The sequence below is a fragment of the Protomyctophum parallelum genome, assembly GCF_964188405.1.
Source record: "Protomyctophum parallelum genome assembly, chromosome: 21".
Lineage (NCBI taxonomy): Eukaryota > Metazoa > Chordata > Actinopteri > Myctophiformes > Myctophidae > Protomyctophum > Protomyctophum parallelum.
In genome coordinates, this window is record NC_139713.1 from 34,657,659 (window position 1) to 34,676,285 (window position 18,627).

General features: G+C 42.6%; 2 protein-coding genes across 5 annotated transcripts in view; both read left to right on the forward strand.

The window, feature by feature from the left end:
- Positions 1 to 206: 206 nt before the first annotated feature.
- Positions 207 to 8,262, forward strand: LOC310879145 (ADP-ribosylation factor-like protein 15). The gene is made up of 5 exons (XM_083793586.1): positions 207 to 574; positions 2,714 to 2,864; positions 4,693 to 4,752; positions 6,119 to 6,327; positions 7,314 to 8,262. Exons 1-5 carry the CDS (start codon positions 563 to 565, stop codon positions 7,467 to 7,469), a joined length of 588 nt encoding a protein of 195 aa, XP_083649712.1. The 5' UTR covers positions 207 to 562; the 3' UTR covers positions 7,470 to 8,262.
- Positions 8,263 to 9,889: 1,627 nt separating this feature from the next.
- fsd1l (fibronectin type III and SPRY domain containing 1-like) overlaps positions 9,890 to 18,627 on the forward strand; it is a 31,218-nt gene continuing 22,480 nt past the window's right edge. For all 4 annotated transcript variants that reach the window (XM_083793082.1, XM_083793083.1, XM_083793084.1 and 1 more), the window contains exons 1-3: positions 9,890 to 10,018; positions 14,005 to 14,100; positions 15,198 to 15,329. In XM_083793082.1, the coding sequence (XP_083649208.1) occupies positions 10,004 to 10,018; positions 14,005 to 14,100; positions 15,198 to 15,329 (243 nt within the window). In that variant the 5' untranslated portion in view covers positions 9,890 to 10,003. The remainder of the gene's footprint in view (positions 10,019 to 14,004; positions 14,101 to 15,197; positions 15,330 to 18,627) is intronic.

Genomic DNA, 18,627 nt, shown 5'->3' on the forward strand with positions numbered 1-18,627 from the left:
AGGGGTCTTCGTCTTCCTGTCTACTGCCACAGGTTCTCTGGCATATGGGGATTGAATTTCAACCTTTGTGAAATGTAGTGCCTACCTTTACAAACACATTTGTAAGTAGTTACTCCCCTGGCTGCTAAATAGGCCAATCAGCTCTCTCAGCTCTCTCTCGCGCGTGCGTATGTGCGCGCGCACACAGACGCGCCGTCTGACGCACGCACCGGTCGCGAGCACGTACGTAGGTAGGGGCTCTTTGTTATGGTTGTATTTTTCTTCTAGGAAGTTCAACAAAACGCAGAATTGTTGTCAACCCCACGTTGTTGGAACATAAATACATATATAAAATGGTGCCGCGACGCCTGGAAGCTACTGCTGCTGCTTAGTTTTTATTTGAATGGGAGGGAGAAAGAAACAACAACGGAACGTTAGCATGTTACCCCTTATGCTAACGATTTAAAGACAAGGAACGGTGTGAACTTGGACGGGTGGACTTTGTAGTTCTTCGTCGTTCTTTACAAAATGTCTTAAGTATCGCGTTTTGACGATTATTCACCCCTGAAAAACCCCTACAAGGATGGAGTACCTGGTAAGCTACACACTGCAACACTAAGTTTTTGTGTCACTAAAATTGTTTTGACCAATCTGTATGGTACGTGGAGCATGTTAACTAACACAATTGTCTGCGGTGGTTGTATTTGTACTCTGTTATGTTTGGTGGTTCTCAACCTGTCGGTCGGGACCCCCAGGGGGAGTCTTAGTAGACTCTAGTCTATTTAGTATTATCCCCCAGATGACAATAAAGTGACAATGTAAGTAAGGAGTTTTAAGTCAAGACCTCAAAAAGATAAATCACAACCGTATGAAGTGAGCGCTCTCATCATACATCAGATTCATAATAAAATAGACTACATCATCTCATTCCGGCGGCCAATGAGAATTTGCGTCCTCACCTTCATCTTCAATGTTTGTACTGTTTACGCAATTATGTTTGTTTTTACACACTTTACATTCACAGTCAAAGGCATTTAATGATTGTGTTTAACTTTACACACACACACACACACACACACACTAAAATCGGGGCATAGGAGGGGATAGCGCCCCTCAAAAAATACTATTACACCATCAAATATTTTTTCACAATATTTATCTCTGGAACCTAGTCAAAATGCCTCAACTCTACAATTCCAAGTGCTTGTCAGGGTGGGGTTCTCCAGTTTAAATATTATTTTAAGGGGGTCCCGACTCCTCAGTTCAAATATGATTATTTGTCTGAAAAGGTAGAGGTGAGAGAACCACTGCTCTTTCTCTATTGAGAATTTAAAATTCTGTGCTACTATAAACACATTACAGTAACAATATTGATTAAATAAGGTAAAGTTGGGGGCATGGTGTCACAGTCGGTAGTGCTGTTGCCTCACAGCTAGAAGGTCCTGGGTTTGATTCCCACTGGGGAAGCTGGGGGCGTGCTCCCTCCTCCGTGTCATCAGTGCCCATACCCGAGGCGGGGTTGGCGAAAGGGCTCTTCTGTGTGGAGTTTGCATGTTCTCCCCATGTCCCCCTAGGCCTAGGGTAGGTACCCTCACAAAAACATGCAATAATCGTGGTCTCTAACTACCTCCCCCTGGACAGCTGGGGCGCCTGATGGAGGGGAAAGGAACTGGTCGGAATAACGTGTTCCTTCCACGTGCTACGTCCGGCCGGGGAAATTCCCCCCCTGTCAGGTGAAAAGAAGCAGCTTGGACTCCTCATGCATACGGCGACTGTGGCTCAGGAGGTAGAGCAGGTCGTCCAATGATCCATGGGTCGGCGGTTCGAATCCCGGCTCCTCCTGTCTACATGTCGAAGTGTCCTTGGGCAAGACACTGAACCCCAAATTGCTCCTGATGTGCTGGTTGAACTTGGTACCTTGTATGGCTTCCACCGCAATCGGTGTATGAATGTGTGTGTGAATGTAATGCACAATCTATGCAAGGTGCCTTGGATAAAGGCGCTATATAAATGCACCATTTACCATAGAAGGAAGCATGAGGTTAGCCCGCTGCCCCCCAGGTTGGCAGAGGAAGTGTAGCTCCCAGGATTACATTAGATAATTGACACTGGGTGAAAAAAAAGGGTTATCGTGGGATAAAAAAAAAGATAAAGTTGAGTTGAACCCATCAGAAATGGCGTATTCCACCACGCAATAGTATCAGATGCAACTGTGTTGACTTGACAACTGTCACCGGATTCAGCGTGTCTGCACCCAGAAGAATCTGGGAGGGTCCAAATACTGCAGAAGTAAAACATTGATACCTTGTTCTGTAATCACAGACTCGTCACAGTAGTTTGGGGGGGGGGGGGGGGGGTGAATTCCGTCCTTTCCACCTCCCCAGCGAAAGATTAACAAGGGTTTGAACTTCACGCCTTCGGTGAAAGAAATGGCTGTTAAATATTTTCCCCACAACTTCCCGTTCCCGTTATTTATTGAAAAGACTGGTTTGCATTTAAGAAGAATGGTGATAGATAGATAGAAAGAAAGAGAGAGAAAGAAAGAGAAAGAAAGAAAGAACATGGCAGAATGTGTACATTTCACTCTCTGGATAGTAAAACTGGGTTTTGACACGGTAAGAATGTTTATTGTTTACCTGATGTATCCAGAGATAACTATGAGGGTCATCCTCTGTCTTTGTTTTTAAAGAGTGCGGACTCTGCAGACTGTAACATGAGTACTATGTCTTGCCAGTGTTTCAGGACGTTGTGCTGTAAGGATCCTCCTGCTCTCAAAACAGAATATGATGTGGTCTGTATCGGACTGAGTGGCTCTGGTAAAACCTCACTCCTCACCAGACTCAGTCAGGAGAACGCCAACATCAATAACATCAAACCCACCACAGGTACTGGTTCCGGTTCTGATAAGTACAGCATGATGGGAAAATAAAGTACAAAGTGAATAAGGTAATATAGTACAAAATGTAAGTGATGGAAAAAATAGTCTATGAACAGGTTGAAAAGTATCTTGCCACTAATAAATTGCTGTACGAGTTCCAATCTGGCTTCAGAACATCCCACTCCACTGACACATGCCTCCTCTATTTGAGCGACCACATCAAACACGAGGTGGATGCTGGAAAATACTGCGGCATGGTCATGCTGGACCTCCAAAAGGCTTTTGACACCGTGAACCACTCCATACTGGTTAACAAGCTTAAAGCTATTGGTTTTGATAGCACATCAGTGAGCTGGATGCAATCCTACCTGGAGGGGAGAGAACAGATGGTGGAGGTGAACGGAACACTGTCCCCTCCCCTCCCAGTGAGCTGTGGTGTCCCACAAGGAAGCATACTAGGGCCTTTACTGTTCCTAATTTATGTTAACGACATGACTTCAGCTTGTGACTGCAACTTGTTCCTGTTCGCAGATGACTCAGCACTGCTGGTCTCGGACAGGAACAAACTGCAGGTTGAAAAGACCCTCAGCTCTGAACTCGGTAGAATCTGCACCTGGCTCGCTGATAACAAACTATCCTTACACCTGGGAAAAACTGAATCCATCCTCTTCGGATCAAATAGTAAACTCAGCAAGGCAGATGGCTTCTTGGTTAGAGTGGGTGACAATATTATCACACGAAAAGATCAAATTACCTACCTAGGTTCCATCCTGGAGGCTAATCTTTCCGGTGATAAAATGGCCACCAACGTAATCAAAAAAGTCAATCAAAGAACAAGATTCCTTTACAGGATCTCCTCACTGGTCAGCAAAAACACCTTGAAGACCTTAACAGGAGCCCTCGTACAAGGTTTCTTTGACTATGCATCCACCTCTTGGTACCACAGCACCTCAAAGGCCCTAAAAACAAGGCTCCAGACCTCCCAAAACAAACTGGTCAGGCTCCTACTTGGCCTCACCCCCCGAACCCACCTCACCCCTGCCCACTTTGACAGGCTGGGATGGCTTAGGGTCGTCGACAGAGTACAGCATCTTGCAATGGGTCTGGTCCACAAGATTCGATACACCACCAAGATACCCATGTACCTGTCTAAATACTTCCTTAATGTAAACGAAGTCCACACCCACAACACCAGAGGGAGTGCAACAAACCATGTACAACCCAGATTCGGCACAAACAAGGGACTAAATTCTTTTCGCTCCTATGCCACCAAAATGTGGAACGCCCTACCAACAGTCATTAAGACATGTGAATCCCTTGACTCCTTCAAAACCGCTCTCAAAGGGCACCTACGGATGGCTGCAATTCGAAACTGGCCTCTGTAAAATCTGAATCCCCCCCACCCCCCCACCCCATTTCCCTCACTGTATATTGTATATTTTCCCAGTGCTTGTATATTTTCCCTTTTTTGCTTCCCATATGATGAATTCCTGTTCTGTTCTTTAGCTACATAGAAATGTCTATTTGTATGTCTCTAAATGGTTGTATGTCTTTAAATGTTTTGATGAATTGAACAATGTGGACCCTGTTGTAAACAAGTGTAATGCTTAATTGGGTCGTCCACTCACAGTTGACAGTCTTTGTATTGAGTTTGTGCTTAAAATGTACTGTAAATTCTACAAACTGTTAATAAATATTTCAATCAATCAATCAATCTGTTAATGTAAACGCAACCCCCTAATACCTGATCCACCTTACCTGCTCGAACTGGACTTGATGGAAAATTCCCCCGATTCTCCCTTGTGGATATGATCTAATTACTTTCTTTCTTGTAGGTTTTGACATCCGGAGCATTCCGTTCAAAGATGCCATTTTGAATATTAAAGAACTGGGAGGTAAAGTTACTATTACTATATAATATATATACTTCTAATACTACTACTTATTATTAGATACTTCTAATACTACTTATTATTATTATTATTATTTGTATTATTAATATATTTCCCTCTGTAGTATTATAACTTGTCCATTTGAACACTGAGGTACAGGCCTGGGTGATGTGATCCTTCGTATCCTTCATCTAAGACCTTGTCATTTTTATGTCAAAAGGCATTTTACTAGGTCAATAGATTGTTATGCCCAAAATACACATGGGTGTGTTTTCGGCATAACAATGAAATTATATACAAAACCTTTACGTCTGGTGCCTTACTTTGCGCTGTCTTCTTGCTTGTTTACTTTGTTCTGTATTTTTATTGTATATAAAGCACTTTGTGAGTCCTCTCTGTGAAAGGTGCTATATAAATAAAATGTACTTACTTACTTACTTACTTACTTACTATCACAATTGGAGTTGGTCACACCCCCCAAAGCCCAGCTTTAGACCACAGAAAACACAGAATCTAAAGGGAACATAAGGCTTAAGGATAGGCAGGGGAAGTGGAGCATTAAAAGCCACTGCCTAATGTGTGTCCCTTACAGTGACTGGCCCCATTCAGTGGCCCCAAGACTAGAATAAATCAGCAGAGAGAGGTGGACAAGCAGCAAACATTAATTTTAAAGTCTCTTCATCCCTTTTGCAACCAGATCTTATTTTAATGGTGTTTAGGACACAAGAAACACAATTCCTGGCGTTTGTGTGCGTGTAATATGTGTTTTTAGATATTTTATTATTTGTGCCAGTGATGTCATAGACACTGGGCTCACTTCCTTTCTGGACTACATGTTGTCTCAGTAAGACAGCCCTCCCCCTCTCCACAAGGTGGGGCAGTGCACCAAGGCATCATGGTTATTGTAGGAAATCAGAAATCCAATCAAACCCTATAGTCAAACACACAGACTGTATACATTATTTTTCTGGCCACAGGGTGCACATATCGAATCGTGCTATTGTTCTCTACTGCAATTTATTCCAGCGGTGAAATGTCCCTTTAAGTATTGGGTGATGAGAGATATTAGAATATTAAAATGCTGTACTTGTGTACCGTGTAATTAGACAATTAGTGCAGGGGTTCTCAACCAGCCATTTCAACTGAATGGCTGGAAAATGGAAAGAGTCACGAGACATGGGCAAAGAATTTCCGGGGGTCCCCAGCCAAAAACGTTGAGAACCCCTACATTAGTGTACTGGTTCAGGTATTGTCATAGAACACCCAGAATATATTACATAATTCCAATAGTAATTACTAGTTGAAAGTAGATTAATTACAGATTGGATTAGAAACATATATTTTAAAATACTCTACTCTTATGTAACAGGTAGTGAGACCATTAGAAAGTACTGGTCCAGATACTATCAGGGAACCCAGGCGGTGGTCTTCGTCATAGACTCTGCGTCCAGCGACTCCATTCTGGAAAGTGCCCGATCTGAGCTTCACTCAGCTCTTCAGCACCCTCAGCTCTGCACCCAGCCCTTCCTCATCCTGGCCAATCACATGGACCGACCCGCCGCACGCAGTGTCCATGAGGTACCAGCACATTAAGGCCTATTCATAGTCTGGATTTATGGTGGTGAGGTGACCACCGCTCCGGTGGTGAGCTGACCACCGGAGCTGAAATAACGTTGAGCGGTGGTGAGTAAAAACAGAGAGATGGAGCGGTGGCGGTGGTTTGCTCTTCACCGCGGCTCGTGACGTCATGTTGTAGTTCGGTGGTCACCCCACCACCGAAAATCCAGACTATGTATGAATGATGGAAATAACTGCTTTGCTAGTTTGCTTTGACCCTGTCACCCTGGTAAAAACTTGTGCACCTTCCCAGTGCCAAACTGAAATCTGAATGAGTGCCTGTCTGATGACAGTTAAATAAATTCACCTGTGCACACCCAATTGCCCAATACCTTCAAAATAAAAGCCTTTAACTGGAACACAAATAAACTGAAATAATAATGCATACAATAATTCTACCAAACAAATCCAACAAATAAATGTGAAATACAAAATAGTGAATAGCTCCAACACTAAGTAAATAAATAAATGGGGAATGGTGCATTTATATAGCGCTTTACATAGATTGTGCATTTCATTCACCAATTCACACACTCATTATACACCAATGGCAGAGGAAAACCATGCAAGGCACCAACCTGCTCATCGGTAGCAATTCGGGGTTCAGCATCTTGATCAAGGTCACTTCGGCACTAAAGGTATTACTGGTGCATTTTCTTTCCTGAAAAACAGACCCCAACTTCTCTCCGATATTCGGGTCAGAAAATGCAGCAGTGTGTACACCTTAAACCTGGGGGAGCCAGTTAAGTAGAATCTGAATTCTATTGATAAAATAAGATGGTAAAGTACAAAATTACAGTAAAATAATAAATGCATTTTTAATTTCATGACTTTAATGTCAATTCTATGAATGTTCCTGCGATCGATCAGTGAAAGTAATTACTAGTACTGTAGTTCAAAGTATTTGTTCTAGTACTAAACGCAACCCCGGTTCTCCATTCCCTCAGATCAGGAAGTACCTTGAACTGGAACCTTTGGCGCTCGGCAAAAGTTGGGTGCTGCAGCCCACCTCATTGGACGACATGGCCGCCGTTAGAGAGAGCTTCTGCCAGCTCATTGGCCTCCTGGAGGAAAAGGACTTCCTTACCCAGAATCCTGTGTGATGAGGTTTCCTTTAAGCAAGCCTTAAAAATAAAAAATATATTCTATAAGATTATATACAAACACAGACACACAATCTTTTTCCCTGTCTCAAACTATAGTTAAGAGTATAGTTTCATATGTCCAAAGATTCTGTGTTAATATAATGTTTTTTCCGATAATATATAAGGAAACAAATTGCCAATGCTATGAAGTGTGTATTTTATACAGTATGTACATATTAGGGATTCTAATTATCAAATTCATTCATTGATTGATAACCGTATCGATCGATTACCTGGTTAGTTGATAAGCGGCGTTGTTTCTTTTTTTCTTTTTTTTTTGAGAATCTTAATTTCCCTCACTAATGTCTAACATAAAATCAACATTTTGCTGATATAAAGTAAGAATACAAAAAGGCATATTGTATTCAAAATATTTATTTGACCATTTGAGATGCAGGGCCAGGTAATGGCATCTTTTATGAGGAATAAAATGAAATGAAAAGTGCAGAGCAGAGCTGTTTCTGTGCATGGCTACCAAGGTGGAGGGGCCTTTAAAAAAAAATGCCCCACAGCGCGCAGCCGCAGACGGCATTAAATTCACAGAAAACCGCCCAATGATTTTTTTCACAGAATGTTCAAATAATTGTTAAAAGTTGAATTGAAGAATGTCTTAATGGTGATTAATCGATTAACGATTACGTATTAACATCATAGTACATAATGTCTGTGTGCGTGGTGGTTCTTTCAGAATCAGGTCTTTGTGTGAATGTTTAGTTTGAGCTTGAGTGATTATTTATACCCTGAGAAACACCCTTAACCCATTCTGACCTGAGATCAGATTCATACGAGGTTTCCGCCGGACACACACTGGTCTGATGAACCCATTCTGACCTGAGATCAGATTCTAAAAATGTCAGTCGCTCTTCGATTTTTCAAAAATAGCAGACCTACAAGCTCGTATCGCGCCACTCGGTGGCGCGATATGAGCTTGTAGATCTGCTATTTTTCAATAGCTAAAGCATAACATGATGCCAACACCAAAATGGGTGCCCGATCAGAATGGGTTAAATCAGCCTACTATGACCAATAGAAGTAGAACTGTAGAACATATGGATTACTGGAGTTATGCCTCAGCAGGATTTGGAAACACTTGACTTGGCTTGACTACTGTAATGGTGACTACTGTAATGGTGTCTTTACAGGTCGACCAGGTGACTGCAGTTGATTCAGACACTGCTGCTCGAGTCCTTACTAATGCAGAGAAAGTAGAGTAGAGCATATATCACTCCATTTGAACACTGGCTCTCGGTATGTCAAATGACTTAATCCAAAATATTGCTGTTTTAAAACATTGAATGGTTTATGGCTAAAATACAGTTATGATATCATGTTCCATCCAGGCCAGTGAGGCCACCCACGTCATCTGGGACAGGTCAGAATTGGAAATAAACGTGAAGAAGACAGCTTAATTTTTTTATGGACTACATTATCTGGGATCAAAGTCCCAGAAAACTGCAGCGCCAGGTTCTAGCTTCTTTTAAATCATGGTTAAAAGCCACTGCCCTTTATTATTATTATTCTGCACTGTAATATTACTCTTCTTCTTTCTTTTGTTACTTATTTTGTTTTTATTGTATTGTGAATCTATATGTTTATATTGTGTTTACTGTTGGTGCAAATCAGCAATTCCCAGACGACCTTTCAGCCCTGGTTTTGTGTGTATGTATTCAGAATGTGCCATAATCTTATATTGTTGAATGTTTTAAATTTTTGTATTTCTGATTATGAATTGCAGTTTTGCAATAAAACGTGTTCACCTTACACAAATAAGATGAAGTATCTTTCTGTGTTTGGTTTATTGATTGACCCAGAAGATGATACAGTGCGTGATTTACATTTTGCAATCAGTTGTGGCGATTATGAATAAGTTGTGTAGCCTACATACAAAAAAGTTCTGTATTTTGATAGTAATCATTGCTTGGAATATTGAATACTTTATTGGACAGAAATGTAAACGTCACAAGTTATACAGTCGAAAAGGATAACACAAAAAAGTCCCTGGGACTAGTTTCCATTGTTGTGGCCCTGTATTGCTGCTCGAGCTGAATGTTGGAAGACTCCAGCTATTTGGGAAACAGAAAATCTATCCTCTTGTCAGAACCTTGCAGGTGCTGTCAGAGGATGGGGATGGGATGCTCTTGCCTCGCGTATAGCCACTAGCCAGACAGACTCATCTGCCTTTGCAATGCTCCATAGTGCTCTCATAACATAAGTAACGGGTACTGTGTGTTTTGTGTTTATATACGGCATTCCATTTCACAGGCGCACCTTGAACGCAGCGCGCGTCCAGGCGTCCACATTGACCGAACGGCAACGGAACGACGGGAACGGAGCCCCCGGCCGGACGGGACCGCCCATGCGCGCAGACTTCTGTCCACCGGGCAGAAGGAAGAAAGGGGGCGGGCGGAGAGATATCTCTCTCGTCTGTCGTTTATACTTCGTTCTAAAAACATTTCGAGGGGGAAAAAAGTCCTCCGAAAGAAGGAAAGAGAATGGACGCACAGAAGGTAAGCGAGAGAGAGAGAGAGAGAGAGAGACCGTAGGCTATAAACAAGGGAGTGAGAGAGAGAGAGAGCGAGAGCATTGCAATATAGGCTGAGAAACGAGAGAGCGAGAATGTCAATATGTCACGACATGATATAAGTGAAATAAATGACGTATGATTCGTGTTTCACCTTTCGTTGCTCTCTCTCGATGATACGACGATACTTGTTCGCAGATTAATAATGATTACAGGGTTCTATTTACGTCTCGCGCGCCCGGAAGTGCCGCTATATTAAACTGCACCTGCTGCTCAGAGCCTTTAGAGACATTTAGTTAATGGTAGTAGGATACTTTTAGTAGTGACGTTACTATTAGAACTACTACTGTCACCACTTGCTGCTGCTGCTACTTAGTGTAACTTGTTTATTACTAGGCTACTAATTACTATGTAGACACACAGGGTAATTAGTAATGCCATTGCCACCACTGTAGGCTACCTTCTGCTCCTACACGTACTTATACCACCATTACCTGCTGCTGCTACTGCGTATAGTATTACTACCACCACCATTACATTACTACGTCTACTACTAGCCTATAGTGGTACCACTTTTACTGCTTACCACCAGTATAAACAAAGCACATTGAATTGACTTGGTAGTCTTGGTTGTTTAAATGTGCTATACAAATAAACAAACTCCCTTGCCTTAATTGGCTTACACCTGCACGTTAACAATATGCCAATAAGTATTGTTTGCACAGTCACACACAGACCCGAAGTCCCGAACGCACACGTGTACTTACAGTTTGTGTACATATACTAACCGGTATAGTTAGCAGCCAGATTAACTCTTATGTAATCCATCGGATTATAGACACACACACACACACACACACACACACACACACACACACACACACACACACACACACACACACACACACACACACACACACACAGGAAGTAACAGAAGTCATAGCAGTAGTCCTACTAATGTTAGGCTATAAATTGCGACCAAAGGTCGCAGATATATGAAACTTTTTGTCATGATGATGTCACGACGACCTGGGCACCTGGGGGCTTAGGTCGTCGTGACATCATCATGATTCATGGACCATATAAAAGCCTAACTCCTGATGTTTATTTGACCATGGGTAGCTTGGGAAGGGTGCCCCAGAGCATGAATCTGGGCACCTGATTCTGCAGGAACACTAGTATCAACGTGGGGTCCGGGGGGCCACCAGGCGTACAAATTGACCCTGTTGCTGCATTCACAAATGGCAGCTACAAAGATACTGTGTTACTGTGTTACCATTCATTTTCGATGGAAGCGAGTGAAATTAAGATACAAAGATACATCTGATGTTTGTAGCTGCTACAAAAGCAAAACTGGTTTCAACTTCAGCTCCAAATATACAAAGCTACAATTTAAATCCTGTGTAGCTTTGTATATTATATGGGTTCTGTAAGTCATAGGCCTATAACCAGTAAGACGCCCTGAGGGCAAGAAGTGACCTCATCCGTATAGAGTTTGAATGGACAGTTATCAGTCAAAAGGGAGACATCGAAGAGAATAGACGGGTGGGTATAGGATCAACATATGGAATGTCAGAACAGGTCAGCTCCATATGGAGATCTAAAGGTTTGAGGTTTGAGGTCAGATGTAGAGTTGCTGGCCGGCTCCATATATGCAGACCTAGGTGATGATCCAGTCTTCTCCATGTATGGCTATCCAGGGTTTGATGAGGACAGTGTCGTGTCACAAGGTGTGAGGAACTGACGGCCATATAGGTGGTGTGACGGAGTGTCGGACGGCTTTTGCAGGTTTTTCATAGTAATCTGCTAATAATAATATAATGATTGATAATAATATCATATTCATAATATATAATACTATTTGATACCATGGGGGAAATTCAGTTTTCAGCTTCACCTAACTGATTGCCCAAGTGGTCAGACGTGAACGGGCAGTTAGGAGTGCGCAGGGACACCTCGGCAGATTACCAGGGCCGGGGAATCGAATGCTGGGACCTTCTGTTTCTCATGCAGGCAGCCTCTCTAGTCTACCCATTCAGCTATGGCCGCTCCAGAATGGGCTCCAAATGGACCCATAGCCATAGGGTACACGCTCAGAGTGTACTGAGGAGTTTTGCAGAGATTGGGGCCCCAGACATTATTATCATTTATATCAAATTGGGGTTCCGTGGCGTGGCCTAATGCATACGTTCTTGAAATGAATAAGGTTGAGAACCACTTCACTGGAGGGTCCATCCCCACCGCTGAATGTGTGACAGCCCCAGAGAAAGTGCACCACTGTAGAGGTGGCTGGGTGGGGTGTGTGTAGGCAGCCATGGAGGTCAGTGTGGACATGGAAAGAAAGTTTATTTATTGTTTATTGTTTGTTTGGATCCCCATTAGCTACTACCTTAGTAGCAGCTACTCTTCCTGGGGTCCACAAAGAGAGAGGGAATGAAAAGAACCGGAGAATAGAATGGAACAAAGGATCAGGGTAGGAGGGGAGGGAGAGGAGAGGTCATCTCTGTCCATTCTCTCGTCTCTTTCTTCCTCTCTTTCTGTCCCACTGAAAAATCAATTTCTATAATGTAATGATTGCCATTACTATTGCTGCTGCTGCTGCTACTAGTACTATATTACAGTACTACTAGTATTAGTAGTAGTTGTTGGCTGCTGTGAAGTCAGCCCAAACCCTCAGGTTTAGAAACAGTAGCTTTCAAGCTCGATTTACAACACACACACACACACACACACACACACACACACACACACACACACACACACACACACACACACACACACACACACACACACACACACACACACACACACACACAGATATTGTGTTTCAGACACCTGACTCTATAGCAGCAGCAGAGTGATTGGGCTTTATGTGGCTGGTCAGTACTAGACGTGTGTACATGGATTCACTGTATTGACTCCACTACAGTGTATCCATGTACACATGGAGCTGTGTAACTGGCCAAACACCAGCTAATAACAAGATTATTATTATTATTAATAACAATAATAATTTTGGGAGATTGCAAGTGTGGTTGCACTGACGCGAGCCACGCATGTATTGATTCTTCGTGTGGGAAGCAATCTGCACACATGGGTTTATACCAGAATGTTCTGTTCTTGATTAATTCTGTCTTGCCATTTGTATATTTACATATTGTGATGTCACTCCTGTCTGATTGGACCTCATATTGTCCAATCAGAAAAGTGACAATAATGGACTTTTGCCTTTTGGGGTTATAGAATAGGTAGTCTATCGAGACAGACTGTTGAAAAAAGGGCCGTTTGTTTTGCAGATGCATTCCCAGATTGCAGAAAAGGTTACAAAAAACGTCCATTGAACTCAATGAACAAAAAAAGGTTAACAAAAAACAGGATTACTTTAGGTGACATAAAGGTTCTCGGACCTAGAACAATAGTGTGTGTTGCCTACAGCAACCACACTAACAACAATCATAATACTATATAACCTAATACTTGATTCAGTATTTTTATTAGTAGTAATAGTAGTAGCATTACTAGAAATAACAGCAGTACAATTGCGTTGTATCTTGTTCTCTGGCCTAGTTGGGAAGTCAACCTTAAGAGATGTGTGTGTGTGTGTGTGTGTGTGTGTGTGTGTGTGTGTGTGTGTGTGTGTGTGTGTGTGTGTGTGTGTGTGTGTCTGACTCATACGCCCTGGAGAATCAGGTCAGAATGTTATACCCATGATGCATCATGACTTCTGTGCTCATATATAGTTACTCATACTGTATCTGTCTGCTCTTAAATTGCTTCTATTTGTTTCTATTTTAGGCTACTTTATGCTAATTGTGTGTGTGTGTGTGTGTGTGTGTGTGTGTGTGTGTGTGTGTGTGTGTGTGTGTGTGTGTGTGTGTGTGCGCGTGCGCATGCGTGCGTGCGTGCGTGCGTGTGTGCGTGTGCGTGTGCGTGTGTGTGCGTGTGTGTGTGTGTGTCTGTGTTGCTTCCCAGGAGGCCCTGCAGAGGATTATAGCGACGTTATCCAATAAGAATGAAGAGCTGCATAACTTCATGGAGACACTGAGTGATACGTTGTCTGCACTGCAGGTGAGCACAGAAACCCAGTCCTGGATAGAAAACCAGCACTACTTGAGGTCCTGTTAGGATAGAAATCCAGCTGTACTAGAGTAAGCCTTGCCGAGTGATGAGGCAGGAGCCTATCTCTTGTTTCTGTAGCGTGAGGCATCTTGATGTACAAGTACACCACCTGAACAAAAACAAGGGCTCGCAACTCACTCGCAACTCACTTTATAATGCTCCAGGTAAGTTTATTCACAATCCTGCCTGCTGTGATTGTGAATAAACTTACCTGGAGCATTACAAAGTGAGTTGCGAGCCCTTGTTTTTGTTCATGATATCTGTTAGTTTACTTTAACCCATTCTGAACGGGCACCCATTTTGGTGTCAGCATCATGTTATGCTTTAGCTATTGAAAAATAGCAGATCTACAAGCTCATATCGCGCCACAGAGTGGCGCGATACGAGCTTGTAGGTCTGCTATTTTTGAAAAATCGAAGAGCGACTGACATTTTTTAGAATCTGATCTCAGGTCAGAATGGGTTCATCAGACCAGTGTGTGTCCGGCGGAAACCTCGTATGAATCTGATCTCAGGTCAGACTGGGTTAACAGTTTGGCTCAGCACCAAGATCGGAGGATGTACGCTGTTTTATCTTATTCTGCAAGTACACCCCCTGGACATGATGTACATACAAGTACATCCCCTGGACATGACGCTAGTATGTCGCAGGGACTTAACCTATTCCAACCAATGCCAAGCAGGGAGACACTGCTGGGTCCCATTTTTCAGAGTCTTTGGTATGACCCGGCCCGGGGATCGAATCCCAACCTTCCAGTCTCAGGGCGGACACTCTAACCACAAGGCCACTGAGCTGGTACTAGAGGTCCTGGATAGGTAGGATGGAAATCCAGCCCAAACTGCACCAATGATTCGCCATGCAAGTTTGCAACTACTCGCAACTACGAGTAGTTGCATGAAACCAAGGAGTTGCATTTGTGCGGTTTGCGATATGGTTGGATATAAAACCTGCAGTACTACAAATCCTGGTAGGATAGAAATCCCACAGTACTAGACAGCCATGAGCTCCTGGTAGAATCTGAAACCAATAACTTTCTGTCATACCAGGAGAATTCATCTGAAGTAACCAGAGATCTGGAGGAGGAATTTGACTCCTTATTTTGCATTCTGGCGGAGATGAAGGCCAACATGAGTGATGCCATCCGACAAGATCACACCAGAAAGGAACAGGAACTGCAGGTATGCTTACTCATGTGGACTGGTTTACTGACCCGTTCAATTGTTGTTTAGGGCAGTGGTTCTCAAACATTTCATGTCAAAGCCCCCCAAATTGAAGTTGCCTTTAGGACTGGTCAACTGATTCCCACCACACGCAACTGGCTCTTGAGTCGACAGCGTGGGCATCACACCGCTCCCTATGAGCATGCTACTGCCTTGGTTTTAAGTTTAACCGATTAAAACCTGGAAAGCATCTGTGACTGTGTCATTTTAGATTTTAACCACTTATAGCAAAATAGCAGATATACAAGCTCATAGCGTAAAATGTATGCACATTGAATATATATATATATATATATATATATATATATATATATATTGCTTCTGGGGTTCAACAAAATATTTTGAGATGGGGGTCCGTGGCCAAATACATTTTGTGGGTCTTGACATGAAAAAGTTTGAGAACCTACCAACCTGCACCTCCATTGCCCAGTACATATGGTGATTAGGCTACCATCCAAGACTGCACTCTGAATGCTAGAATTCTTGATCCCATGATCTGATTGATTGTGCTCCAGGCAGCTCATGATTTGATTGGTTGTGCTCCAGGCAGATCATGATTTGATTGGCTGTGCTCCAGGCAGCTCATGATTTGATTGGCTGTGCTCACGGGGGATACTTGCGTAGCTTGATTCCATTTGGACTGGAGGCTGGTCAGCTCGACCAGCCTCCAGTCCAACTGGAGGCTGGTCAGCCCGACCAGCCTCCAGTTGGACTGGAGGCTGGTCAGGCTGACCAGCCTCGAGTCCAAATCAATGTCTAGAGGCAACTTCACCCTAAATCTTGGTTACTGATGCTTATTGTTGACTGACTGACTGACTGACTGACTGGTTTCTGCTTTACTGTCTGGTTACTGATTTCTCATTAGTTGCTGGTTGACTGGTTTACTGACTGATTCTTGTCAGTAATCCCGACAGGATTCTAAATTCAGGAGTCATGTCTGATGCTCTAAGTGACCATTCCATCGTTTACTGTATATGGAAAATAAAAATCCCAAAGTCTCCCCCTAAATATATTACAGTAAGACAAGCCAGAAATATCAATGTAGACAGCTTTAACAACGATTTAATTGCCATCAATTGGGATAGGTTTCAAATAATTCCCTCTGCTGAGGATGCATGGAACTTCTTCCACTCCGAGGTTATCAGTATAATTGACAGACATGCACCCTTCAAAACACTCAGAGTAAAAGGTAGACGTCTACCCTGGATAAACCCACAACTACTCAACCTATACAAACAACGGGATAAAGCCTGGCTCAAACACCGCACATCCAATAATCCTGTTGACTGGGAAAATTACAGACTTCTCAGAAACCAATGCAAAACTCAAACAAGGAATGCACAATCAGATCACTATAAAAATAGCTTCAGACATGACTTCCATAACCCCAAACAGTTTTGGAATAAATTAAATCATTTTCTTAACAAAAACAATAAAAGCTCCATAAAACACCTCAAAATTAATAATGATATAATATCTGACCCACTGCATATTTCCCAAGCCCTTAATAATCACTTTACCTCTATCTGTGCCAACACCCCAGATGCAAACTCGTATATCACAGCCGGCTCTCCTACAATCAATACACACAATGGATCCTTTTCATTTAAAAAAATCACACCTGTAGATGTACATCGTGTCATATGTGAACTGAAGGAAAGCTGTGGGGCTGGTCCGGATGGCCTTGAATCCAAATTCATCAAACTTGCTGCTCACATTCTCATGTATCCCCTTGCCGATTTATTTAACCTCTCTCTGTCAACCTCCTCATTTCCATCAATATGGAAATGTGCGAAAGTCACCCCCATCTTTAAGAGTGGGGACACATCTGATCCCAATAACTATCGTCCCATTTCCATTATCTGTACCACTGCAAAAATATTTGAAAAACTAATCTATAATCAGCTCTCACATTATCTGAGTCTCCACAACATCCTGTCCCCAATCCAATCAGGTTTCAGACCACATTTTTCCACCACTACAGCCTTGCTAAAATTCACCAGTGACGTACTCCTATCCTCCAGTAAAGGCCTCCTTACTGGAGCAATATTTATAGATTTATCCAAAGCCTTTGATGTGGTTGACCATTATTTACTTCTTGACAAGCTCCATGCCATTGGCTTACAGCGAAATGCCATTCTCTGGTTTAATGCCTATCTCCATAATAGGCGCCAGTATGTTGTCTCACAAGGTACCCAATCAGATTATTCAATTATTGATAAAGGTGTCCCACAAGGTTCCACCTTGGGTCCACTCCTTTTTTCTATATTTATTAATGATTTACCCGACATTTGCTCACACAGTCAAGTTCAGCTCTATGCTGATGACACTGTTATATATTATTCTGGCTCTGACCTAACTCATATTCAATCATCCTTACAATCCGATTTCAACCTTGTTCAGAACTGGCTCCACAATAACAAATTACTGTTGAATAAGAGGAAGTCCTGCAGCATGGTGTTTGGCACACGACGCAGTCAAGCAAGCACACTTGGAATAGACATTCATTTTTCAAATGGCTCTCAACTTGAGAAAGTTGACTCCTTTAAATATCTTGGAATGTGGCTCGACCCAGAGCTTACCTTCAAACCACACATAGACTACGTTACCAAAAAAACCTATGGTTGCCTAAGCTCACTTTACCGTTCTATTAATTGCTTCTCCTTTGATGTTAGGAAAAGAATTATTGCTCAAGTGATACTTCCCATGATTGACTATGCAGATGTTGTGTATCTGAACACGACTGACTCTCATCTTAAACCTCTAAATATTTTATACAACTCCCTGTGCAGGTTTGTATTGAGATGCCCATATGATACCCACCACTGTCTCATGTACAAATCACTCAATTGGCTGCAGCCTAAATCAAGACGGCAACTACACTGGTATCTATTCACTTATAAATGCATTTATTTTAGATGCCCTGCTTACTTAAAACAGTACCTGACTCAGTCTACCTCATCCTATCCACTAAGACATCTACAATACCCTTACTTTAAAATCCCCAAAATCTCCAATGTGGTTGGGCGGAGGTCTTTCTGCTACAAAGCCCCATTCGATTGGAACAACCTCCCTCTATATCTTAGATCCATCTCATCATATAGTAGCTTCAGGACCTCCTTACATTCACATCTAGACTCAACTTGTCTATGCTTCTAACCTGACTGTAACCTTTTATGACCCTGAGATATCTGCACTGTGACCTTATCTCCATTGTGTATTATGTGGTGGTTGGTGGTGTAGGTGGAAGTTGGTG

Bases quoted from the DNA above. Each gene is read 5' to 3' on its own strand.
- LOC310879145 (XM_083793586.1), top strand. The intron at 4,753-6,118 runs GTAAAGTTACTA...CTTATGTAACAG, and splicing joins GAATATTAAAGAACTGGGAG to GTAGTGAGACCATTAGAAAG. The intron at 6,328-7,313 runs GTACCAGCACAT...CCATTCCCTCAG, and splicing joins CCGCACGCAGTGTCCATGAG to ATCAGGAAGTACCTTGAACT.